The 26,978-nt window shown below is 38.1% G+C and overlaps 3 protein-coding genes across 7 annotated transcripts; 1 reads left to right on the top strand and 2 right to left on the bottom strand.

The window, feature by feature from the left end:
* Positions 1–311: 311 nt before the first annotated feature.
* selenbp1 (selenium binding protein 1) lies at positions 312–5,218 on the bottom strand. Its single transcript, XM_043260487.1, has 12 exons — positions 5,064–5,218; positions 4,131–4,187; positions 3,444–3,556; positions 3,165–3,350; positions 2,475–2,595; positions 2,217–2,399; positions 1,962–2,143; positions 1,806–1,884; positions 1,282–1,403; positions 1,081–1,173; positions 746–864; positions 312–654 (listed from the first exon to the last, which is right to left on the bottom strand). The coding sequence occupies exons 1-12, from the start codon at positions 5,065–5,067 to the stop codon at positions 492–494; spliced, it is 1,422 nt and encodes a 473-aa protein (XP_043116422.1). The 5' UTR covers positions 5,068–5,218; the 3' UTR covers positions 312–491.
* A 3,386-nt stretch (positions 5,219–8,604) lies between these two features.
* pogzb (pogo transposable element derived with ZNF domain b) lies at positions 8,605–21,883 on the bottom strand. Of its 5 annotated transcripts, none has more exons than XM_043260855.1 (21): positions 21,732–21,869; positions 21,116–21,216; positions 20,823–20,935; positions 20,529–20,645; positions 19,978–20,162; positions 19,773–19,881; positions 18,745–18,996; positions 18,311–18,490; positions 18,123–18,223; positions 17,737–18,017; positions 17,471–17,625; positions 16,507–16,607; positions 15,902–16,048; positions 15,517–15,651; positions 15,232–15,425; positions 14,998–15,138; positions 14,848–14,898; positions 14,651–14,763; positions 12,085–13,737; positions 11,821–11,854; positions 8,605–11,593 (listed from the first exon to the last, which is right to left on the bottom strand). In XM_043260855.1, exons 3-21 carry the CDS (start codon positions 20,929–20,931, stop codon positions 9,799–9,801), a joined length of 5,853 nt encoding a protein of 1,950 aa, XP_043116790.1. In that variant the 5' UTR covers positions 20,932–20,935; positions 21,116–21,216; positions 21,732–21,869; the 3' UTR covers positions 8,605–9,798. The 5 variants fall into 5 exon arrangements, with proteins under 5 accessions (XP_043116790.1, XP_043116787.1, XP_043116791.1 ...); XM_043260852.1 differs by having other exon boundaries at positions 21,133–21,216; XM_043260856.1 differs by having other exon boundaries at positions 8,605–11,560; positions 21,133–21,216.
* Positions 21,884–23,850: 1,967 nt separating this feature from the next.
* Positions 23,851–26,377, top strand: si:dkey-23o4.6 (retinol dehydrogenase 13). Its single transcript, XM_043261414.1, has 6 exons — positions 23,851–23,982; positions 24,056–24,247; positions 24,333–24,494; positions 24,932–25,051; positions 25,277–25,481; positions 25,555–26,377. The coding sequence occupies exons 1-6, from the start codon at positions 23,853–23,855 to the stop codon at positions 25,658–25,660; spliced, it is 915 nt and encodes a 304-aa protein (XP_043117349.1). The 5' UTR covers positions 23,851–23,852; the 3' UTR covers positions 25,661–26,377.
* Positions 26,378–26,978: the final 601 nt, after the last annotated feature.

Below are 26,978 nucleotides of genomic sequence, written 5' to 3'. Positions count from 1 at the left end.
TTTTTGTCACTATCTTCAGAATCAGCGATAACTATGTTTGCACTACAATGGCAATAAACAAAACCAAAAACTAGTAGTGCTGTAATTGCATCTTGATAAGAAAAGCATACCTTAAAAATAATGTAGAAATATTCCGTCCCATTATAATTAGACTTGCATGTCAATTTTTAATTCTTTGAGGTTTTCTAAAGCACCAAACTCAAAAACTACCTGAACGATTTGAAAAGCCCTTACAACAACAATTGGGAGAGCCTCTGAATTCACTTCGATGCAAAGTATAAAAAAAAAAATGCATGTAAAGACAATGAAAATTAGTTTTTGTAGTTGAGATTCACAACATAACTCAATCTTTATTATGTGTCAGTTAGGAATTACAAGAGTAAGGATTTGGCCCATACACCGATTAAACATGATCATGATATTGATGATATCTCCACTAAGAATATGGGAAAAATAATTCTGCTGCTTGAAACAATGGTTTAGCCCCAATTTCATAACCAGATATCAGAAGTGCAGTCTCCACCAGGATATCTGAGCTCATGGGCAAGTGCAGGACCATCTGGCTCTGCTCCGAAATCCACAAGGAAATTCTCATTGAGCTTCAGGCCGCCTTTATCTGTGTCCACGTCAATCTGCATCATGACAGACCCCTCCCTCAAGAGAAATAAGACTTGTGTCACAGCATAACAAACAAACCAGATTTGCAATTAAATAAAAAATTACTATAAAAATGCTTTTTTCTCACTTGACGAGGTCAGGGTAGAACTGCTTGTCCCAGGCGCTGTATAAAGAAGTGGTGAGGTACAGACGTTTTCCATCCAAGCTCAGCTGGAGCATCTGAGGGCCTCCCTGCACACGCTTTCCCTGATGAGGAAAGGAACGTTTTAACCTCCAACAAATGATGTGCTCTAATTGCTCTGTTTAGGTCTGCATGACCTAATGATTTGGAGTACAATAATCTGGGTCATTTGTCAACTCATTGGTTACCAACAGCTTTGGGCTGTTTTCCGCTACATAAAAGACTCACTCCAATGTTTATGCAGCGCTCACATGAAGCATACTTGGAAATAAAAATGGTACCTTGAGTATGCATGGGGCAGGCTGGCTATCTAGCTCTTTGTCCTCCAATACTTTCACTGGTCCATCTCTTAAAATGCTGCCCGCAAGGAAGACCTTAAAAATGATGTTAAATGTTAAAATAAATATTAAAATGATGATTGATTTGTCTTTGATGTGATTTTGGAAATGTTGACAGAGATGTCTTGATCCTGCTAATCTTACCTGACCAACCAAACGTGGATTCCTCCTGTCAGTGATGTCATACTGTCGAATGTCTCCATGCAGCCAGTTACTGAAGTACAGGAAGCGATCATCCAGTGAGATCAAGATATCCGTAATGAGACCTATGGCCAAAAAAACAAGAGTAAATTACTATTTATAATAAGAGAGTTATTACTATTATTTCAGACAATTTAAGTAGATTGGTGAACTGGGGCTCAGGAAAAATTTGAGAGAGAGAAACCTTTTTGAGAAAATGTATTTTTGCGATATATATATAAACAGTATTTTCTAAACATTTACTACATTTCATATTAGTTTCAATATTTATAACTAATTGATTATTCATTTTATTGTACTGACAGTCCTAGTTTGTAAAGTTGATCATATTTAAGGGGTTACTGATGTCAATTATTTTATACAATAGTATTTTATAATAATTATTAAAGATTAAAATAGGGATAAAATAACAAAAAACTTCAAACTTGACAAGAAAAAAAAACTGTTACATTTCTTAAAGCATTCACCTGGCATTTCAGGAAGAGCCCAACCTTCCACCTTTTTGCTTGGAATTTGGATGACTTTCTCTGCTGCCCAGTCCCCTTTCTGCAAAATAAAAGATCTGAATTTAAAAAAAAATGCATGCATCCCTTAAAAAAGGGATCTGCTTTTTATGTACTGGCCGGAGTCTTGTAGAAGCGGAAGACAGTGCTATGAAGCGCACAGCCCACAAATCCTTCAGCCGCAGCAGGGTCGTGCAGGAACCGTATCTCCAGAGGAATAGCACCCTCTTCCCCCAGATCCAGAGTCTGTATCCGTTTGTGTGTGGTCCAGTCCCACACATGGAGGCACCGTCCGTAATGACCTACAAACAGATCTGATCATCACTGCCAGTCGGCTACAACCACTCTCGAACTTTCTCTTGAATACACACATACCGGCTTCGACATCAGCAGGGTTGAAGCCGCATCCCACTGCTTTGGGCGCCCCCCACTCAGTGCTGATCATGACGTTGTGGCGAGGCTGGTACCAGAAGTCATAACCAAACGGTGTAGCTTCACCTGGCTGCTCCCAGTTGCCAATCACTTCAAAAGTCTCGCCATCCAACAACACAAAACCACCTTAAAACGACCACAAATTTTAGGCAAGCCTAAAATTTGAATTGAAAATACAGAGAGGTGAACACAGCATCTCACCCTTGCCGTTGCCACAGGGATCTCCAATGGTACTGATCATGATTTGGCCACTGCCTAAGCAGTGAGAAGTGTGAGGGTTGGCAAGGCCGCATTTCCAGAACAGATCTATGGGCTCGACTATCTGGAGGAAGAGAGAGATGAGAGATCAGAAGAATTCATGGTCTTGGCAAAAACTAAACATTCTTGAAGTCAACAGTCACATATTAAGTGGCGGTCAAACTTGATGTTAAGCATTATGTCGTAGATTTTAAAACACTTTATTTCATGCTTCTGGTTCTTTAAGGCTCTATGCTTTTTGGTAATTTTTTTTAAAGAAATTTAAATAAATACTGGGTAAACTATGGAGGCCTACACATGACCCAAAAAAAGTATCTCTGGAAAAGGATTTATTCAAGGGTATGAATGAGTACATAGACACGATTTACAAAATTATGGCACATATTAGTATGTGGCTACGATTTATTAAAATGAGAGAACAAATTATAATTTGGGGTATAGAACACGCATTTTAACCAAAAATATCGCTTTAGGCTTCTATTGTAGATCAAGATGGCATGAAAACATCCAAATATTTTGAATTCTCGGATTAATAACCCAGATGTTCACCCACAATGTTAACACCGTCGCAATGAGGGTATTCCTATACAGACAGGTTCTTACAGTATACAAAAAGCGTTTACTAAAATGAACCTTATGAAGCCTTGGGGCCCGTGGATCCGTCCCAACATCAACGACGTAGATACGGGAGGAGATCAGGGAAGGCAAAATGAGACGATTGCGCCTTTTAGAGGAATCATCATAACAACTGCTACAGGCATTCCAACCAGAATGATGCAGCTCATCCTTTAGATTAGGCATGGGCAGCCTGTGAATCACCTAGACCATTACATTACAAAAGAAATTATATTAAAGTAGGTGTTATACTAGAAAAATTAAATGAAAACGTGTTGCTGCAGGTAAGGCTTTTACCTTGCAAAAATTGGGAGATTGTGGATCGACATCAACAGTTGCAAGATAGTCAGGTTTCTGAATGTCTGTGTTGCGGTAAATGCATGGCAAGTAGACAATCTCTTCTCGATGCCCTATAGGAAAGCCTTTAAGTTCAGAGTCTAAATGCTGATTGATCTTTGTGCCTTATAATTTATTGATAAATTGCATAAAGGGTGTTACCATTTGTGTGCACAACATTAATGCACTAAATATTAAAAAAAACTTTAATAAGTTAAAAGTATTCAACAGTAAAAATTTACATTTTATTTATTTTTTTTAAGTAAGCACATTCAAAGACAAATTCAAAAGGAGACAGATGCATGTCAATCAGCTCCATAAATTGCAAATCAGTGTATCATGCACACAAGTTTAAGCACTGGTTCACTAAGCCTCAACTTCTGTCAACATGAATATGTAAGAGAAAACAGTGAGCAAACTAAAAGAAATTCAGAACAATGCCATGTTACAAGTAAGGAGGACCTCTGATGGTGGGGAGGAGGAGCTGCAGGAACATGTTATGCAATGATGGTAGAGCTCAGTGCTACTGACTTTTCAGATCAAAGGTCACTGATACCTTGCAAGTTGCAACTCTGTATTACCAAATCGTGTGTTAATATAAACTACCACTTCAAACAATATGCTGTCTTACTTTTTAAAGCAACTCACCCTTCATGGCATCCAACGGGGTTTTGTATCCCGGTCCACATCCCATACAGGTTGAAGCTGCAAGTAGAGAAAGAGCCTGTCACATCTCAAATGTTATTATGCGGGTTATATACAGCTGAGCAATTATCAGAGCATTATTATTAAGTGTGGAGGTTTTGATGAACTCTTGTGTGAGCCATAGAATTGTGTGTTCATTCTTAAAAGGCATTAATGATGAATTATTCCTAGATAACACTTTTCATTGCCCTGTAAATGTTTGAAAACAATACAAACACACAAACCAACTACAACAGATGGATAATATTCACAGTCTAAGAGGAGACAAGGAGTCTTGCCAAGGATTGTTCAACATCCTTCCCCTGATAGCTGGACATTGTTTATGGGTTACATGCAGGTCAGTCCCACTCATTGTCCAATAAAATGTGCATAATCAAAGCAATAAATTTATAAAAAAAAAAACTCTTAAATGCAGTGGCAGAGAGAGAGAGCCGGGGGTCATGTATGTCGCTTTTCATGTTCTATAAGTTACAGATGAAATGAGGAAGTCAGCCTTCCTGCAAGAAGAAAACAACACCAAACAAAGAAATGGAGACTAATAACTTGAGAGGCTGTGAACTGAAGAGAAACGACGATGAATATTGAGAACTGCTGGAGTGCGACGCACTTTTTGTGTGAATGAACTCAGCAGCTGATGTTTGCATCATATGCATCTGTCGAATAAATCATTTGAAACATAGATTTATGTCTCCTCTTCTATAAAAGAATGCGCATGGACTGCAGAAAATAATTAGTCCAACACACAATACTTTATTCCACACTGAAGCAACTGCGTATGCCGACGAAAATCGCTTATAAAGTGAAAATAAAGTGTGAGCAACAATCTAATCTAACAATCTAAACATCAAAAAGATGCACTAGATAGAAGATACTCACCCATTCTGCTGTTGTTGCTTCCTCAGGCGGAAACGCACTGACCCATAACTGCTGCTGACGTGCAGAAAGATTTTATATCGTTATAAACCACACCCAGGTATTGAACTGGAGAATAAGAAGAACACCTTATTTATGTTCGTAACCGGTTTGTCACCTGCTACCAGGAAATCACAAACAGGAAACACGCCCCCTTTCTACGGGTTTTTGCTCTTCTGGACAACTTTCTCTCGAAGGTAAAGTAGGCTACCTTGGTTTTCTTCAGATCTGAAGCCGCTGTACACATTTTCCACCATCACAGAAAACAAATCGCCAAACTGCTGCGTTAAAGATTAGATTTTTTCATCGCGTGTTTAATTATTAAATCTTACTACAGCTTTTCAGGAATATGGGCAATTCGGAACCTAATTCAAATTATGTTAATGTTCATATCAGTTCCTGAAGCTGAATTCAGCCAGCAAGGTGCAGAACTGTAATTACAATTGCAAAGCTTTTTTTTTTTTTTTGCAGCATGTTCAGGTTTAAAACATTTTAATTAAAAACTAGCTTACAAAAAACAGAATATGGGACTTATATTCTGAATTAATCAATGTTTGAAATGCCATTGCCACATCTTGATGTTTACATTTTAACAACCTATCATTTTAGTTTTCACAGTGGATGTACAGTAAATTTCCTAAAGTGGTTTAGCTCACCTATATATAAGTTTATTGTACGTTTTGTGGTGTTATAAAGTTATAAACGTTCGAAGAAATGCATCTAATCTGTTCTCTGTATCTATTCCTTGTTTCAAGGCAAAATAAGTCAGATACTATGAAATAAATATGTACAAATCAATAAATCATGCTCAGTGCTGCTGCTTCTGACTATCCTGTACGAATCACTATTACATAATGTTCAGGTGATGCGCATGCTCTACAGAGGGGAAAGTGCAAAACTTCAAGGTACACGTTTGTAGGAATTCAAGTGCAAATGTGGATCTCTGGTAGGCAGCCTTCTAGGAACTCTCCTGTCCACATTAAAACAACGCAGGGAAACAATGGGAAAAAGAGTGGGCTTTATTATTAACAAGTTTTATTATGTTATTAACATTTTTTCTACTGTACGTTAAATGCGAAAACTGAAGGAAATAATTGCAGTAAAAGCATGGTTGTTTTCAACAAATGACAATGAAAATTACATTAGAAAACATTCAGAAGCTACAATATTGCACGAATCCTCGTTACGGCTTTGGCGGTGTTAAGGCCCAATGTTAAATGTGACACATGTGGGATATTTCTCACTTATATGCATTTTTTAATGATGTTTTATTTCTTACAAAACACAATGTTTTTGATTAATTCATTGTTAATACATGAGGCATTATAATCAGCAATGGCATTTAAATACAAAGTAGCAAATATATCTGTTAAGTAATATGGTGCTTATGCAAGCAATATACTGTGCAAAAGCATGTTAGTTCACCAGTAAACTGTCAGTTAACACCCCAGGCAAGCTGCATGTTTGAGAGTTGAGAGAGCCGGGGGTCATGTATGTCGTTCTTCAGGTTCTATAAGTGTATATAATGTTCAGGTAATGCGCATGCTCTACAGAGGGTGGGAAAAAAATTCCAAAACTTCAAGGTACACGTTTGTAGGAATTCAAATGCAAATGTGGATCTCTGGTAGGCAGCCTTCTAGGAACTCTCCTGTCCACATTAAAACAACACAGGGAAACAATGGGAAAAAGAGTGGGCTTTATACACAAACTGAGTTTATTTACATTTTATTCATGAGGAATAGTCAAAAATGGCAAGTCACACACATAACATAATTTACCTCGAATTATTAAGTCCTCTTTACAGTTTCATCAAAACAACATACAAAAGACCCCAGTTATATGAACTCCCACTTACCTTCATAATCAGACTGTTTACATAAAGCCCCACTATTTAGTACATGTAAATTACACACAAAGGGATGCAGCGAATGGAGGTGAAATCAAAGTAAGCCTTTACAAACATGAAAGGGCACCAATAATGTGCTACAGAACATCTCTGAATTGAATGTCAATGAATGACACCTGGAGTGTAGTTACACCATCCTGTGGTTGCTACGGTAAATTCAGATGCTGAAATCAATACTGAATATACATACTGATCCCACTCCATTTACTGCTGCTGCTGCTGCAAAACAATGCTAAGACTCTCTCACTGTTTATTCGGTCTAGAAGTAGATAAATAACCAAAATGGAAGAACAAATCTGAGCCGCTGCCATCCAACATGCTGACCTTTAGAACAGCCATATAATATAATAACAGACTCTGTAAATCTATTGAAAAATAGTTGTATTGTTATTTAATGGCTGATCTAACTTTAAAAACGTAATGGTTATTAAGTTAAACTATTTTAAATAGCACTTATCCAAATATACTTTGAGTGATTTTTTTTTTTTCAAATTTATTTATTTTTTTATTTGATTATTTCTTTCTACTGCTACGTCTTGCCAAAGTTTGACGCAAACTTTGTGATACCCAACCTCCAGTCAGCCACACGGGCAGATGAGATTGACGTCACAAACTGTGAGAGTAGGAGTGTCATGTAAAGGCATTGCAGCTTTAGAGTGACTGAAACATTAGCAAAAATGCCGATTTACTTTCAGAGGATGTCAAATTGAAACGCAAATAATATCGGTCCATAAAGAAAAAAAATCCTAACACTGTGGGAGCCAATGGACCGTTTTATGCTAGTGACATCCTTCCCCTGATATCTGGACATTGTTTATGGGTTACATGCAGGTCAGTCCCACTCATTGTCCAATAAAATGTGCATAATCAAAGCAATAAATTTATAAAATTGGGTTTTGTTAAGAAATTGGAAACGCAACAAGTTTTATTATGTTATTAACATTTTTTCTACTGTTCGTTAAATGCGAAAACTGAAGGAAATAATTGCAGTAAAAGCATGGTTGTTTTCAACAAATGACAATGAAAATTACATTAGAAAACATTCAGAAGCTACAATATTGCACGAATCCTACGTTACCGGCTTTGACGGTGTTAAGGCCCAATGTTAAATGTGACACGTGGGATATTTCTCACTTATATGCATTTTTTAATGATGTTTTATTTCTTACAAAACACAATGTTTTTGATTAATTCATTATTAATACATGAGGCATTATAATCAGCAATGGCATTTAAATACAAAGTAGCAAATATATCTGTTAAGTAATATGGTGCTTATGCAAGCAATATACTGTGCAAAAGCATGTTAGTTTACCAGTAAACTGTCAGTTAACACCCCAGGCAAGCTGCATGTTTGAGAGTTGAGAGAGCCGGGGGTCATGTATGTCGTTCTTCAGGTTCTATAAGTGTATATAATGTTCAGGTAATGCGCATGCTCTACAGAGGGTGGGAAAAAAATTCCAAAACTTCAAGGTACACGTTTGTAGGAATTCAAATGCAAATGTGGATCTCTGGTAGGCAGCCTTCTAGGAACTCTCCTGTCCACATTAAAACAACGCAGGGAAACAATGGGAAAAAGAGTGGGCTTTATACACAAACTGAGTTTATTTACATTTTATTCATGAGGAATAGTCAAAAATGGCAAGTCACACACATAACATAATTTACCTCGAATTATTAAGTCCTCTTTACAGTTTCATCAAAACAACATACAAAAGACCCCAGTTATATGAACTCCCACTTACCTTCATAATCAGACTGTTTACATAAAGCCCCACTATTTAGTACATGTAAATTACACACAAAGGGGATGCAGCGAATGGAGGTGAAATCAAAGTAAGCCTTTACAAACATGAAAGGGCACCAATAATGTGCTACAGAACATCTCTGAATTGAATGTCAATGAATGACACCTGGAGTGTAGTTACACCATCCTGTGGTTGCTACGGTAAATTCAGATGCTGAAATCAATACTGAATATACATACTGATCCCACTCCATTTACTGCTGCTGCTGCTGCAAAAACAATGCTAAGACTCTCTCACTGTTTATTCGGTCTAGAAGTAGATAAATAACCAAAATGGAAGAACAAATCTGAGCCCGCTGCCATCCAACATGCTGACCTTTAGAACAGCCATATAATATAATAACAGACTCTGTAAATCTATTGAAAAATAGTTGTATTGTTATTTAATGGCTGATCTAACTTTAAAAACGTAATGGTTATTAAGTTAAACTATTTTAAATAGCACTTATCCAAATATACTTTGAGTGATTTTTTTTTTTTCAAATTTATTTATTTTTTTTATTTGATTATTTCTTTCTACTGCTACGTCTTGCCAAAGTTTGACGCAAACTTTGTGATACCCAACCTCCAGTCAGCCACACGGGCAGATGAGATTGACGTCACAAACTGTGAGAGTAGGAGTGTCATGTAAAGGCATTGCAGCTTTAGAGTGACTGAAACATTAGCAAAAATGCCGATTTACTTTCAGAGGATGTCAAATTGAAACGCAAATAATATCGGTCCATAAAGAAAAAAAATCCTAACACTGTGGGAGCCAATGGACCGTTTTATGCTAGTGAATTAAAAATAAAAATAATCATCAGTCATGCAATGTAATGTTTATCCTGTAAATCTACAGTATTTAGAATAAAAAAAATATTTTTACATTTCCACTCCACAACACAATAGGTTGTAAATTAAATAGCCATATTCACATTCAGCCTAAATAGGTTTGTCTGACTTCAGATCCTTCTGTTCAACTTCACAATGTCTCTGTAGATCAATTATCATCTGTTTGCCGAGTCAGTTTGACCAGATTCTGAGTGATCTTGATCAGAGTTGTGTGAAGGAGTCTCTGAATCAGGGGATGAATGCGACACATCTGTGGATTCACTTGCAATTTCCAAACATTCATCAGTTCTATCCTTCTGTTGTTCTGTGTTTTTTATTTCAACTGGCATTGCGCCTTCATCCTTTGTTTGACTGACTTCTTCATCCTCTGTCTCCTGTGTCAAATCAATTTTTTCGGTTACTTCGCTCACTTTTTCTACAGCGCATATGTCCATTGGCTCTTCCTCTTCCTCTTCTTCTGAGTCAAGATCTACAACTTCAGCTTCAAGTGTGGCCACCGACAGCTTATTTAACAGCTCCAAAGGTGAATCAGTTAAATCTGTATGTGCTTCCTGATCGGGAAGCAGGCGGGCCAAGCAGAAAGAGTGTTGAATGAATTCAGTTCTACCAGAGAAACAAGACATGGCCTCTTCCAACCACGATACAATAAGCTCCACCAGATCTTCACGCTGAACCCCAGATGCACCATTGATAGGTCGTTGTGCCCAACGAGCTAGAAGTAACCTTTGCAGCACAGGGCGTACACACATCTCTAGAGGTTGATGTCTGCCCGTACAGCCAGCTGGAACTATGGCAGGGGAGGTTTTGCTGTTACTGACTGAAGATATGATGCTCTCAGAGGTTTGGCTATGATGGCTATCCATAACCAGTAGGGCATTATTTTCATTTTGTGATTCGAGATGCTGCTTCCACACTTTGGTGGCCCAAATTTCTAGCTCTTCCGCTGTACTGTAACCTTCCTCTTTGGCCATAAGTAGAATTGAGTTTGGTGGGTTTCTGCTCAGCGTGTTTGTGCTTTGACTTGTGAAGAGCACTGCAGGTAGCATTGTACCATTTGCGAGCATTGAAAGGTAAATCTTTATGAAGGGCTTCCCAAACCCAGTAAACTGAAACGCAGTGTCTCGGTTTATTCTGGTATTCTCATTCAGCATTCTGAAGTCCACAAAAACAGAAAGCTGGTCCATAGCACCAAAGACACACTGTGGAATGTTGTTTGTCCTTATTTTGCTGTGCACTAACTCTATGTAGCGACGGCAGTTTTCCTCCATGGTGTTAGGGAGTTCCCGATCTACTGTAAAAGGGGTATCCAAGCCCAATTTGTGCAGCATCATGAAGCTCACGGCCCACTCGTATGAAATACGGAAAGAATTTATCTCATTGGTTTGGCTTTGGAGCTCTGAAGCTTTTTCAAATAGTTTTGCCTCACTGATAGGACGCTGCTGTTCTCGTTGAGTCAAAACCCACTCCACCAGACGATCAACGGCCTCTCCACAGCTTGTGCTGCTGCATTCATTTAATTGATTCTCTTTGTTTTGAAGCCAAGTCTTAATGATATGAGGTTTGGTGTCCATTTCTTTTGCTGCTTTCTGGACCCCAGAACACAGTGCAAGGAGCAGTATTCGACGCTGATGAATAGACAGAGTCTCCTCTCTGTTTTTCGCAGGTTGTGTAAGTGTATTGGTTACTGTTACTTCCACCTTCTGTCTAGCCTCTGTTTTACGTGGCACGTCTTCATCGCTTTCAGTCCTCTCAGAGTCCGAGTCAGTATCTTCATCTTCCAAAGGGGCCATTTCCTGGTCCACATCTTCATCTAGACCAGCATCAGTGTCACTTGAGTTTTTGTTGTCGGCTGTAGATCGTTTCAGGTCTCTTTCCAACATTTCAGTTCTGTATTTAAGTCCAGGCTCTGTGCCTTCCCTGGAAGGGAAATAGTGGGTCACTTTCCAGAATCTGTATAACATGAAAAATGTGGCAACTTAAGCAGTTTTTTGCACAATAGCTCCATATGCATTTCTTTCATACTTTTTACTTTAAAATGTAATAAATGTGCATGCCATAACTACCTCTGAAATTAAATGTTACATATTGTGTAACTAAATTATTTGTACAATTTTAAAATGTATCTACTGAAGGCTGCAGTTTTTTCAGATAGTTTTTTTTTTTTTTTAAATACGTACCTCTTGGTGTCAATGAATCCCACTTTTGGGTTACCTGAAGAGCACAAAATATATAATCAATTCTAACATCAGTTATAATAATTTACGACAATTAATATAAATTATGTGTTTGTTATATTTCATTTTAAATATTAATAATACAATGCATAAATCACATTCACAAACTAATGCATGCCAATTAAATTTTGTGCAACATTTGAACTCAGAATAAACATTCTGAAATACACTGATTAATATTTAGTATCAGTATTTGAATTTTATAACCTTGGAAATTAGGTGAGAAATCATGGAAATCCCAAAAGCAGCAAGAACGTTTGCACAGATTAACATGGCATGCTGTGCAGCCATATACACTCTCATGACGCATGTTTTTCAGGTTGCAAACTTTACATCTCCTTGTCCTGCGGGTAATTTTGGCTAATCGATGTCTGACCCCTTCTTGTGTGTCGAGATTTTCTTTTTTTACAATCTGGTGCTCAAGCATGCGATCGTGGACTTGGTTCTGGCGAGCAAATCTTGCCGCACACTTGGCCAGTTGGTACCCCAGACGTTTACGGTAGATGGCCTGGGAGAAATGTCCCCCCTGAAGCCACCCGGGTGGGTTGTCTTTTCGGGTCTCCCGTAGGACAATAAAAGAGTTGATGATGCTTAAGTTGACAAGGAACCAAAAGAGACGCCGCCAATTGGTGTCGAGAACCAGCCCGCCGAGTTGGTTGCACGTGAGGAGCTGATTACAGATGTCGACACCGCGCATGTTGTCCTGGAGCAGCTTGAAAGCCTTGGGTCTTTCAACAGCATAAAGCTCTCCTATCTTAGAAGGAGATCTTCTCCACACCACGTCCTGATGACCTGCATCCGCATTTGTTGAGAGACATACCAGCTGTTTGTTATCTTTCCATCTGGTGGCAAGAAGTGGGGTGAATTCATACTGTTGGAAATCTCCTTGATTGCTCAGTGGTGGTTCATCCCAAAACTCAATGGGCAAAATTGGACTTTGAGGGAGGACGGAACTGGAGCAGTATATTCCAACGTCATACAGCTCCCTCATGAGTGGCACAGACGCAAGTGAGCTGGACATAAAGATGTGGTGATGTTTACCCTCAAGGCCATCTATGAGTTGCGACACAACTGATTTTCCCAGGTCTTTGTGTTTCTCCTGATGCGTTAAGACCAGCAGTTTATGGCAATAGCCTGACTTTGAGTCACATAGTAGCCATATCATTGGCTGGTTATTTCTACTCTTTTCCTGAGCGATTCCCTTGTCATGGCTCGGCAGAAAAGCTTGATCGACTGTCAGACACTTGTTTGGCCTATAGGCCTCTAGCATGCTTGTCTGCAGGATGTTCAGCATGGGCTGAAAAAAGGACAACTTGTCAGCACTCTGGTTTTCCTTCTCCACAAGCATGCTGCTCATTCGAATGTGAGTGCCGATTTGCTTGAAACGTTTGACTGACATGGTCCTGTAAAAGAGCTCCCACGTTCTGGAGCCATAGCGTCCGTGATGATGGTCCCAGGACCAGTATAACTCTGGCTCCCCTAGGCCTTGAATTCCCATGAGGATAGAGAGACCAAAGAAGCCTTTGACTTCCTCTACAGACACAGGTTTCCAGGAAGGGTCCCCTTGCCCCAGAGAGCAGCAATAAGAGGCATAGCTATTGGTCTCAAAAATGATCTGCTCAAAAAGGATGTCAGGAAAAATAAGCTGGAAGTAGTCGAGGACATCGTTATTCCTTGTCATTATACGCTGCGGGCCACAACTGTCCATGAATTCTGGCACAGTTCCTTCCTCTTTGGGCACACTCCACTGCTTCATGGACAACCAGTCTGGCTGTGTCCCAACATCACTAGCTTCATCCCCTTGTGGACCCTCCACCTCCTCCTCAACCTGGCAGAACTCAATATCTGTCTCCAAACACTCTGTAGGGGAGGGGAGGGATTATAGGAACACAGAGTTAGTCTTCTCCTTGGAGTCTTTACCATCACCAATAATCCATTTCATAACACCATGCTCAATGTACATGTGGTTCTGATAGGTCAGTTAGCTTTTGAAAAAAAGATAACAATAAGCAGCTCAGAAGCAGCAGATAATTCCTCGATGGATAGTCCTTGAAGTTATTCATTTGTCATGTTTCTAAATTAATCCATTTAGGTTTTTTGTATTCCTTCTGATATTCTCCAGTTCAGGTGGTGTGCAGTAGGTTGTGTGTAAATACTCATTTACTCATCCAGAGTGCTCTCGCAAAGGCTTGCCAGTAAGTCCTGTAGAGTCACACCAAGGTCCATTTTGACAATGGACAAGCTTGAGCTCATACCCCACACCTGCGATTGTTGTTTATCACATTCTGTGGGCTATTACTCAAGACTGGCCACTTTGCATATGTTGTAGGTATATCTGTAATATCTGAGTGTAGCTAAGAATGCATGGGAAAAAAAAATTCCTCTATATTGTAGTTGTCGATCTACACAAATAATATTCAAGCTGTGAAAATACTGTTTGTAAAACAAATCTTAAGATGAACAGTTTGCACACAATGTTAAGACGCTCAGATATTAGAAATCTAGTGTTAAAGAGTTTGATCTCATAAAGATCTGAATTTGTAAGATCATAGTAGCAATGTATTTCAAGATACTATTAATTAATGTGTCTAAAGTATATTATTACTATAATCATGCAATTAATGACACATACAATAGAGTTGGGTGTCCTGTAACTACAGTAGTAAGAAAACAGAGAGAAAATCAAGCATGCAGGTAGGGAATCATGCATCAAGTTTTTAGTGACAGTAAAACACATATGCTTTATTTTTCTACTAGGTCGGAGAATACCCACCTTTACGAGTGAAGATACAATAGGAATGAGAAGGGAACTTAATGAGATGTTTGGCCATTAAGTTCCCTAGAGCAGTGGAGTATTCACAACCTGCACAGCTCAGCTTTACTCCACTACAAAAGAGCAACAAAACAGCTATAAGCAACAGTTTCAGACTTTATACAAAACATAACTCAAAACTCTTAATAATACATTACCTTGGTGGACCCTTTTTAGAAGTTTTTGGAACTCTTCCAGGAACATGATTACTGGAATTAATAAATTAACTGCAATCAATATATTGTCACACAGAGTATCTGCCATACAAAACCAAAACTAGCTAAACTTTAACCTCCAGTTTCGCTTACTTTATCATGTGGTTTGCATAAGCACGAGAACAGCAAGTGCTATAGAAGCAGAGTGAGCAGTGAACATAAGTAGGGTAGTGATTCGCAAAGTCTGGGATGTCAAAAGTGCACTCCACACATTTATGTCTGCCCAGCAGTGCCCTGGAGAGAGAAAGACCAAAAGAGCATGTTTCAAATTTCTGATTTCCAAGTGAAATAGATCCACAGATCTGTAAAAACGCAGCATGAGCTTACCTCTGCTCTTGGAACCTGGACAAGAAGTCAAACATCTTGCTGACCTGTTTCTTCCCAGGTCCATGTCTTTGTGATTGCTGGTCACCACTACAAGTTTGTGTACTGCTATTACTATTTTTCTGAATGCTAGCGGATGATTTTGAAGATGCCTGACCTGGTGACTTCTTAAGCCCAACATATGCCCTAATGGTCACCTGGAAATAAGATGACATAAAACATTTCACAAAATACATTATTGCACCCATTTTCAACTTGTTTTCAAACAAACAAACAAATATATTTTACTTTTGTCCCAGGCTGGAGTCCTTCTAATTCACAAGGTTTTCGGAAGGTCCTGTGGTGATTGATTTTATGCTCAACTTTGTCTTTTGTGAACAGGAACTGAAGACGGCATTTGTTACAGTGGTAAACTGTTGACTTCTGTAGAAAACAAAAAAGTTGCATAAAAGGTTCAAAATATCTGTTAATGCCTGTTGGATCAATCAGTAACAACACAGGATCTGTTTTGTTTTTCGTTCTCGAGATATTAAAGCAATGCATTGATCTGGACCCCTTCAAACGACTATATCACTGCCAGGAAAACAAACACAGCAAAAAGAATGTGCAGAATATTTGTTTGCATTCCATTTTAATTTATCTTTCATGATCTTGTAGTATAATTTATGCTCACCTGGTGACGATTATAGTGCTGCTGGTAACTGGTGGAATGCTTGAAAACCTTAAGGCAGTACTGGCACAGGAGGTGGCGGGTATCCTCATGCCAAGTACGAAAGTGGTTAAACACATCCGAGTAGAAGGAGGAGCGGTATTCACACACCTGAAAGTGACAAGGCATTACAGACACTACTAGTATTATATGCGACATTTCCGCTGCGTAGCTGAATAGTAAGGAACGGTATCAGTTATATTTTCACTCAAGTTTTGTTCTGCACAGCGACACAATTATCGGCCTGGAATTCTGTGGTGGAAGAATATGTATTGACGTCACCATGCAGGATTTGTCACTTGTTTGAATATTTGATTAAGGTACATTAAAATTTCTGATCATTCTGCTTAACATGGTCATAATTTACATTTCATACCATATGTAAACACCAGTGATACCAAGGCATGACATAGTGCATCTGTATAATGAGCACCACAGTGGATAATGTAACCATATCTGTACTGGCTGAGCTGGATCGGTATGGAATGAGGTTTGGCACGACGATGGAAAAGCAGCTATGAATGGAGACTGGTAATAAGGTTCATGCAGACAATATTGTCTCAACTTACCTGGCACACATAAGGCATCTCTCCAGGTTTGTGCGTGTTCTTCATGTGCTGCAGGAACACTGGCTCACTCTCAAAGGACCACTCACATATTTTACACTTGGCTGAACAGAAAAGAGTGACAAGCACTAAATTAAATTGAACTTACAGCAGTTTACGGTCACTGTAGGAAACCAATTTAAAGCAAACATGGAACATCTGTCAGTCAACAGAAATTAATCATTTACTGTCACTCTCGACAACATGCAACATCCGAATAGAACATGTACTAAAGATACATTATGTGCCACTAAAAGCCCTATGAAAAAAAAAAACTATTTTTGTGTTTGTGTTTTGGAGTAATCCTTCATATATAAATTTAGTCAAATAAACTAGTGCACATAGCAAGAGTATGTGGTCGGTTACAGAAGCTATCTGTATAGGCTCCTACTGGTTCCTAAAAAAATACTGTGCAATTTACATTTTTTGGGACAAAGAGTGGATTGATGAACAATCTCTAGAAAGCTAAATGTTTAACTTTATCTATGGTGGTATGATCTGATTCTCTAATAATAATAATAATAATAATAATAATATATATATATATATATATATATATATATATATATATATATATATATATATATATATATATATATATATATATATATATATATATATACACACACACACACACACACACACTATACTAATGTAAAATCCAATGATTTGAGAAGAGTTGTATAAGAATATATTTTGATTAAATAGCGATAGCCTGGATTACAGTATGCCACACCTCATTTCCATGTTTAACTGAAAAAATATATGGATTAAATAGTACACATCTTTGCGTAATTCTGGGTAACAAACACAATTGTGTCTGTAAACTACTATACAAAAGTGTGAAGTCAGTAGGAATTTGTGGAAAAACTTTAAAAACCCTTACAGACTCCTAATATGAAAGAAAAAAACTGGAAAAAGTTCTTACTAGATGACTCAATAGCAGTGTGGACGCTCTCCAGGTGACACTGAAGACGAAATGGTGTGGGAAAGCGGCGGAAACAGTGCTGACAGGATGTGTGTGTGTCCATCTCTCCATTTTGCTGCTCCAACTCAACATGGTATTTCATATGATTCATAAGTCTGCAAGAAGAACAAACACTTAATAACTGCAACATTGTAGAATAAATCATATCTGCTGGAATTAGACGTATATACCAATAATTCCCATCGTAACTCTGTCTGTCAACATACCTAATATTATTCTTCAGTCTCTTGTTACAGGTGAGGCATTTAAACGATAATGGTTCTTTTGAGTTGTCCATTGGTACATAGACTCGATTGCCTTCAAATGTGCCATAGTAGAAATCATCTACCAGCATGACAAGTCTATTCTGACCATCTCCGACCTTTGAAGGTGGGCTATCCACTTTGATACTGGGCAAAGCAGAGAGGCTTTTAGGCGGTGTAGCTTGGGTGCTCACAGCAGTGGCAGCACTACTCGTGTCAGTCTGGGCGAGATCTGGGCAGCAGAACTAAACGGGGATGGGTGAATGAGATTAATTGACAAAACACACACACACACACATATATATACATATATATATATAAATAAATATCTTCAGAAAGTGTATACTTACACACATATGACTCCGTAGAGCCTCGATCATTTTGAACTGAGCTCCACAACGGGGACACAAATGAGTAGTTGTTGATGCTGTTGTATGCGTAATAGGGATTGCTACCAAAAAAAATACAAAATGGTCAGTGCGGCTCTACTGTAATGTGAAACAGTCATAGTAGCTATCGCAGGTGCAGAACAACTTACTTTGGACAACATTTTGTGTCATGACAGGTACAGCAGAGGAAACTATAGGGCCGTTGTTTGTCTTTTGATTGCTCATGACAACAAATGTCTGTGCCTGAGCCCCACCAGGAAGGTTCACTGATTTCACAAGGCTCATTATATTCTGCATGTCCAAGGGTCCATTTCCTGGCTTTATTGTTACTGTAAATAGAAATGTATGACTGAATATTGCACTTCTTGATGCTGACTGGTCAGTCTAGTGACCAAGCTTTGACAAATACATGATGCAGTTTAAATAATTTTATCTTGTGAATATTAAATATTTAAACAATTTTTTTTAAAATGCAATTTTAAATCATAATCATAATTAACTACAAACCACTGTATAAAATAATTAATAAAAATACAAAGATTTCTGGAATAATTAAGAAAACTGCTCAACAGGAAAATCTTACAGATTTTAGTCGTGGTTCGTGCTGCGGAGGGCTGGGTAATTGTTGTAGATGACATGGCGGGCAGAGAATTGGCTGCAGGAGGGGCCATTGCTGTTGTGGTACGAATGGTGAGAGTAGCTGGTATCTGCATGGTGCTAAAAGTGCTGGGTGTTTGTGCCCTGTTTGCAACGGGAGCTCCAGTCCTTATTTGAGCTGGCTGGGTAATTATTTGGGTTGCTCCAACAGCTGGTTTAAAAATTTGTGTGCCAGGTGCTGAAATACACAAAGAAATTATGGTTAATAAGCAACCACAAAAAACAAAAAAAAAGCCCAGATATACTTCAATCGAAAACAAAGAACGAACTTAAATGACAATTTCGAACAAAAATTAGGTTTGTTTTGGCAGTTCGAATCGGGTCAACAAAGCGGATGTTTCGGGGGGGTTTGCTTTAGCTCGTAAACACTTTTGAGCTGCCGTTGGTCTGAGGCAGTTATGCAAACGGTGGGTGTGATCTGAAACTCCATCTTCTTTGATGTGGGATTTTTTCTTCCTGGTTCATTTCTCATTCAGTCGAGGTCAGGCAAGGGAGCAATATCTCCAATTTATATAACTGAGCTGCCACATATATATTAACAACTGTACGATTGCTTGCGGAGAGACTTAAAAAAATTAATGGAACGCAATTAATTTCTACAAAGAATTTACAGCAAAGCGTGTGACAACAACCCGGAGTCGTGCAAAAAGCCACGTAGAGAGAAAAAAAGAAGAAGAAAAGTGTCTTAAAAAAATGAAAGGAAAGGTAGCAAGCAAATAGTTGTCATTCTTCTTCTTTCAGCCTCGTTTCTTCTTTCTACTTGTTAGCATCGTGTCATGTTTACGTTAATCTACAGCCCGTCTCCAGCAGCGAAGGGGTGTCAGAATTTTCCATGTATACCGCCGTTCAGCCTTTTCGAACTTCTTTTCGCCGTCAAACAAAAGAAAGAACTTCTTTAGGAACTTCTTTAGTTTGTTTGAAGTATATCGGGCCTTTAGGAGCACATCAACATACCTTGCACTAGTGTAATGGGTCGAACAGTCTGGCCCTGTTGGACATTCAGTACTAAACTCATCGGGCTCTGGCCAGGCTGGACAGGGTGGATATTCTGAACAGGAAGACCCTAAATCATACACAATAAGAAACATTGATTAGTAAAAGAAAAGTTGAAATAATATTAAAGCAATACACAGGGATCTATGAGGTGAGATGGCAGCACCTGTGTGGTGAAGTAAATGGGCTGGCTGTTCGCAGCATTGGCAATCTGAGTTGTTCCAGGCAGAAGAACCTGTGACAGAGCCACGGTCCCGAGCCCTCCTCCTCCCGGGGCCAAGATGACCTGCTGCCCTTGCACTGCTTTAGGAATATCCGCTGGGACAGCAGCAGGAACTACACGTTGTGTCACTAAAAGAATAATCGATCCGATTAAGAAAATTTGTGCTTCTAGTAGGCGACATTGTAAACAGTGGGAACTTACAAAACACTAAATATACAATAGCCAGCATTTTAAGTAGATTTGTTTTAAGACAAGAATGCATTTTGGTTTTACTAACACAAATTAAATGTTTATTACACGTTTTGCCATTTTAAAGTTGAACAGCCCCACTCCTAGTTCACTTTCATGAAATGAAAAACAGCAGACAATACATTATTCATTATTTGTTCGTGTTTAACAAAATAGAGAATGCTGTATGGGTTTAGAACAGCATTCCTCCAACAGGTAAAATAAGTGATAATCACTCAACAATGCTGTAGGAAACAAATGCTCACATGTATTTGTGATCAGCGGAACTGTGTTTGCTGTATTTACTACAGGCGGTAGGTTTGGGATCACCACGGTTTTAGGCTCAGCTGGATTATCAACCTTTGAGGCAGGAGTTGAAGACGCTAAACAGCGTAGAAGAATAGGTTTTTGTTTAGCATAATAACATTCATTTAAAACAATATCATTAAAAGAATCAGAAAATATTGCTTTGTTACATGAAGTATTTACATGCGTGTAAATAAACATACATTTAACTATAAAAGGTTAAAGAAAAATCTATAATAATAATAATTACACACCAGTGGGAGTAATGCTTTCAGCATCTCCCCCTGAATCATCCATTGAATTTTGCTGTTGCCATGGTTCCAGCTCCTCCTCCTCACACTCCATAAACAAATCCGCATCCATGTTTCTGAAATATACAATGTTTGTTGAGCTAAATATTTTAACGGGGAACATGTGAAACAGCAAACGTGCCTTTACGTTTAGGCCAAGATGAAAAAAATACAATAATGCTATCACTGCCGATGGCATTTAACGAAATAAGGCAGGGAAATGTAGGGTTTGGTTTTATTTTGGACAGGTGACTGACATGTTTAAAATAAAGACCTCCACAATATTCACCAGGCTCTGACAGCATTCAGCTGCGACCGGTTTCAACGTCAAAACAGGCGTTTACACAACCACCTCATCCTGCAAATTACACAAATCAATAAACGAGTGAGTAAACCACATTTGGTATTTACACGCATTTGTAGAAAAATGTAAAATATGTGCTGCATTAGAATGGGTTTGATGGCCGGCGCTCCACCGTATCACTTCAGAAAAGCCTTCAAATACAATGTTAGAAGTACGCGCAATGTGGTTTCGTCCAACTGAACGGGGCTAAGAGAAAAGTAGTTCCTGTACCATTGCATCCAGTGCGTGAGACTGGATGATTTGATAGACCTAAACTAACGCATAAGCCTTAGGTTCATGTGCTGTAGCGATAAATGAGCTTGGAAACCCTAAGTGGGTCGGAACGAGAGCCAGCTCGACGTTTGCTACGAATACTCGGTCACAAATTATGCAGCAACCCCCTCGCGCGGCACCAACCGAGTGCGCACTCCGCATACTGTCCTCTGCGCACATAATAAACCACGATCACCTAACGCGTGAATTAAAGCGCGAACACACGAGATATGGTCAAATTGATAAATAATACTTACCGGAATATAGCCTATGTGTAAATATGCTCAATGTGATATATTGAAAAGAACACAAAGCCTGCCGGTACGTCACAGACGAGACGAATAAGTGCGCTAAATGGGCAGAGGTTCTGCTCTTTCCGTGTCAGCGATTGGTTGATGCACGCAGAACGCCACTTCCTGTTTTATATTCCGAGCTCCGATTGGCTGTAATCTCTGAAATAAGGAGGAGTGGTTACTGGAACAAGAAAATGGCTTCCTTCCTTGAAACGACAACATTTTACACTGTTTAACCAACTGCTGGTGTAATAGTGGAAAGCAGATAATGTTGGTATTTTATTCAACACTTTGCTAGTGTTTTGCAGTTAATCTGTCAAGACCATCATAAATTGGTCTTTTTGAACAGAAATTTTGATGTTCAATTATTTAACACTGGAAATATCTTCTATATGAAAATCCTGGCCAAGAATTATAATATACACGCTCCTTACATGCACAAAGCGCTGATAAGTAGGTTAGAAAACAAAAGCTTGCACTCATATTCTATTTTCTCATCACTGCAACCGAATGATTTTAAGGACATTCTGTTACATTGATGGTTCTCGAATGTGCTTTCTTCCCAGTGTGGACAGAACATCACATTTCAGTGTTTAATGCGCTACTTGTTCGGACTCACTGCGCCGTCGTTACTGTATACAGAGCAAAATATTGAACACGACCAGTCAGGTTCGAATCACGAACAAACGAATCTAATGAATAGGTTCTTTTTTTATTGAATCAATATCCCATCCTACGAGTACCGAACAAATGACTCTTCTGAACCGACTCTTTATAGTGACTCAAAATCATTAAAGGAGCCAGAAGGACCAGTTATCGTCTGGTTCGTGGGACCTAAATCAGTGCAGTTGAAAGCTTCTTCATACGGCGCAATTTAAAACAAACATTCAGTTTTTTTTTTTAAATCAAATACATTTTTTAGTTTGTTTAATAATTTAAAGTTAATATTTACTGTGCTCTTTTGACGCCTCTAAAAATGTGAAACCCCATTACAAAGTAAACACCTTTTGCCAAAACGTTATTATTATGATTATTATTTTAGGCCAAATGTATACATTTTCTCATCTGTAATACACGTAATAAAAATCACACATCGCTGTAAATGCAACAACGTAACTGAAATCGCAAAGATAACTAAATGATAACAATTTTTTTACATTTTGCATCCCACTTGAGGGCGTATGCGCACGTGCCATTTCCTTGTTCATGTGCCTTGTATTATTTGCGTCAACATACCCACGGTGTATTATTCTCATTTTCATAACATATTGTACACTTTTCTCCGAATGAAAAAAAATCAACCATTTGACTACTAATATTCGTGAAAGAAACTTATGTTCTCTTGTGATTCTGAGATAAACGCCGTTTCAAAACATGAAGAAATCCGCCGTTCTAAATGTTTATGAGGCGCACGTAATAAGCCATTTGGCGAAGCATTCAGGTACTAAGCTGTAGTTTAAGTTGCTTAAGCCCTATATATAGCGTTCTGCAAAGAGAGGACACAATGTGTCATTCTTGATTTTGTAGACATTCAAGGGAGATGGATCAAGTCACTACATATCGACTGTATTATGGCGCTTTCATCGGGCTGGCGGCAATCAGTAAGTTACGTATTGTTCGAATCTTTAGAACCTTTATTTCATAACATAAAAGGTGTTTAAAGCAATGGTCGATTAAATACACGAATGCTACAATTTAGCAATAAAGCATTTAAAAATGCATGTATAATTACAAATAACGTTAAATGCTGTTCTTAGGAACGTTCTATCAATCAAAGAATCCTGAAATGTTTCACCGTTTGTAAAAATTTAGCACCAAATCAAGATATTAGAATGATTCCTGAAGGATTATGTGACACTGAAAACTGGAAGAGTGATGCTGAAAATATTTCGCAATTTTACCATATTTCGTATTATTTTGCAGCCATTGTGAAGCCCAAACCTTTCAACAGTTTGTGTGTGTGTGAATGTAGGCTACACATGAGCCTATAGGACACTACTACCAGTTAAATAATAGTATGTGCTTTAAAATCTTTCAAGCACTGTGTGTGTAGCCTTAGTTCCATTCTTCCTTACAGCAGGCTTCATGCTGCTACGAAAATGGATAGCTGGTGGTGTCTGCAAAAGTCGTGCTCGTCTGGATGGAAAGACTGTCGTGATTACTGGTGCTAACACTGGGATTGGCATGGAAACTGCAAAAGATATGGCTCGTAGAGGTATGGCATATTATCGCAAACCCAATCTTTTAACTCTCTTTTAACTCTGAAATGTGAATGTGTGTGTATTTAGGGGCTCGGGTAGTGATGGCTTGCCGGGACCTAACTCGTGCTGAGAATGCTGCGGACTGTATTAGACGCTCCACAGGAAACGGCAATGTAGTCACCAGACACTTAAATCTGGCCTCTCTCTACTCTATCCGAGAATTTGCCAAAGAGTTCATAGCAACAGAAGAACGACTGGATATACTTATAAACAATGCAGGTCAGTAATTTTAAGAGTGAATAATTTGACTCTTAAAAGCAAGGGGTATAGAGAGACAAATCTTAAAGTGCCTTTTTTCTGACAGGTGTTATGATGTGTCCAAAGTGGATCACAGAGGATGGCTTTGAGACACAGCTGGGTGTCAATCATTTGGGACACTTTCTTCTGACCAATCTACTGTTAGGAATGCTAAAGAGATCCTCCCCCAGCCGTGTAGTTAACGTGTCCAGTATTGCACATGTTGGTGGTAATATATTTTGATTAAAAATATAGAAATACTCAGAATGCTAAGAGTTAAGAATGTTAAGATAAGAATTTTTTTTTTTTAAACGAGACTATATTATTTCTATGCTTATATTTGTGGAAAACACTTTTCAGAATTTTGGGGTCTGTATTTTTAATGCATTTATTTGATACAAAAAATTTTATAAATATGTATTCCATTTTTTTCACTACAAATACAAATATAAAAATAATAATTATTATATTATTCTTTTTATTTATTTATTATTAGTAGTATTTTTATGAAAACAGTGATGCATTTTTTCAGGATATTATCTTGAATAAAAAGCTAAATTTAGTGAGTATTAATATATATATATATATATATATATATATATATATATATATATATATATATATATATATATATATATATCCATATTTGTCACTGTTTTCCAACAGGAAAGATTGAATTTGATGACATGTTCTTTGACAAAATGCCTTACAGTCCTTTGCTCAGCTATAAACAAAGTAAGCTGGCCAATGTGCTTTTCTCTAGAGAGCTTGCACGAAGATCGAAAGGTAAGATATACTGCAGTTTTTAGTATAGCAAACAATTTGCAAGCTAACTGACAAAGCTTATTTGTTTATTTCAAGCAACAAGTAAAAAACATTATATGTTTTCCGACTTGGTTGGTTTTGTAACATACTATGTCAATGGCCATGTATAATCTAGCTCATATACAAATAAAGCAATTGCACGAATACTTTCCTGTTTTATATTTCAATGTATGCTTCCATCCTTAGGTACAGGAGTCTCCTCGTTCTGCCTGCATCCAGGAGTGATTCGAACAGAGCTGGTAAGGCATATTCTTGTACGGTACCCGGTGCTGAAGATTATACTGTCTCTGCCCTGTATTCTGCTGATGAAAACTCCCTGGCAAGGCGCACAGACCTCTATCTACTGCGCCGTCACTGACGGCTTAGAGAGCAAGTCTGGCTGCTACTTCAGGTAAATGCAATCATTTGCCACTTTATCAGTCATTTGTGAACTCAGAATGTTGCGCGTGTATGTGTTCATGCAGTGATTGTGCCGAAAAAGACCCTGCGCCGGAAGGAAAAGATGATGAAGCGGCAAGAAGGTTGTGGGAGGAAAGCGCTCGGCTGGTTGGACTGAACGTCCCCCACTGATACATCATACTACCACCTCCAACAATCTTACCAATGAGGTGGCCACAGATGTGAAGTCACGACAGAAAAAGTGTCAAGGCAAATTACACAGTTTGCGTCAGAAGATGTATTTTTTTGTATTCTTGGAAAAGTATAATCAAGAAAAAGTGAAGAGAATATAGCCGCCTCGCTGGGCTTTCAAAGAAACTGATCACATGTCAGATATATTAAACGCTGACAGATTTAGGGAAAGAGCAAAAAAGCATGTAGTGGTTTGTTTGTTAACCATCCAGCAATGAATTGATTTCAAGGATGAATTCCTGATGATGTAATTATGCCCATTCTAGTACATTTTACATCGTGCCTATATCTTATTAAAAAACAAGAGCTGTAGTGTGTCCAGTATGTGCATACATATAAAGTGTGTAGATTGTATTTATTATGTCTATATAGCTGAACCACTAGATGGCGGTGAAGATGTGCTTTTGAAAGCACTTGCCATGCTATGCATTCCCACTACCTAGATTACGAAACTGTTTCTCTCCACAATGGAGCACTGCAGATCAATTGAAAGAAAATATATGATGTGATGGAAAGAAGCAGAGACTGAATCACATGACCGCCTTGTGATGTGGTTGTACATATGCAGTTATGTAACAGTCACTCTACGATCAATATAAAACTGTCCCTCTTGTATTTGCCTTTGATTGGATTTTGCTTTTTTTCATTTTTATTGACTTCAACAATGTCAGTGCTCACTAAAGTTCATAAATTCTATTTGAGAGCTGTTTGATTATTTAGTTGTTTTTTTTTTTTTAAACATTGTAGCCATATCATAGATATTCATTTTTCATTTATATTCTTTTATCGCTATGATTTCACAGTTTGTTAAAAATCTTTACACACTACTGTTCAGTTCAGTTAAGTAGTTTGGACACATTATGTTTTTTATTAAAAGGAAAGTAAAGTCGAATTAAAACCTTTATTCAGAAAGGATGCAGTAAAAGTGACATTAATATCATTCTAAAGAAAAAGTTTCAACGTTGATAATGATAAGCACTTATTCTGAAGGATAGCGTGATGCCGAAAAGTGTAATGACTGCTGAAAATTTTGCTTTGCCATTACAGAAATAAATTAATTTTAAAGATATATTCAAATAGTTAATAGTTATTTTAATTTGTATTAATATTTCGCAATGTTAGCTAACAGATTTGTAAATAATCGTCTGATTAAGACTGAAACATTTAGCGAAATCATGCTAGCGGACAACAAAACTCTGTCCCTGAGTTTGCTTCGGGGAATTATTTGTGTGTGAAATTGGCTTCCAAACAACCGAGT

This window comes from Puntigrus tetrazona, chromosome 16 (assembly GCF_018831695.1).
Source record: "Puntigrus tetrazona isolate hp1 chromosome 16, ASM1883169v1, whole genome shotgun sequence".
Lineage (NCBI taxonomy): Eukaryota > Metazoa > Chordata > Actinopteri > Cypriniformes > Cyprinidae > Puntigrus > Puntigrus tetrazona.
Note: the sequence above shows the minus strand (reverse complement) of the source record. Positions and strands in the feature narration are given on the sequence as shown.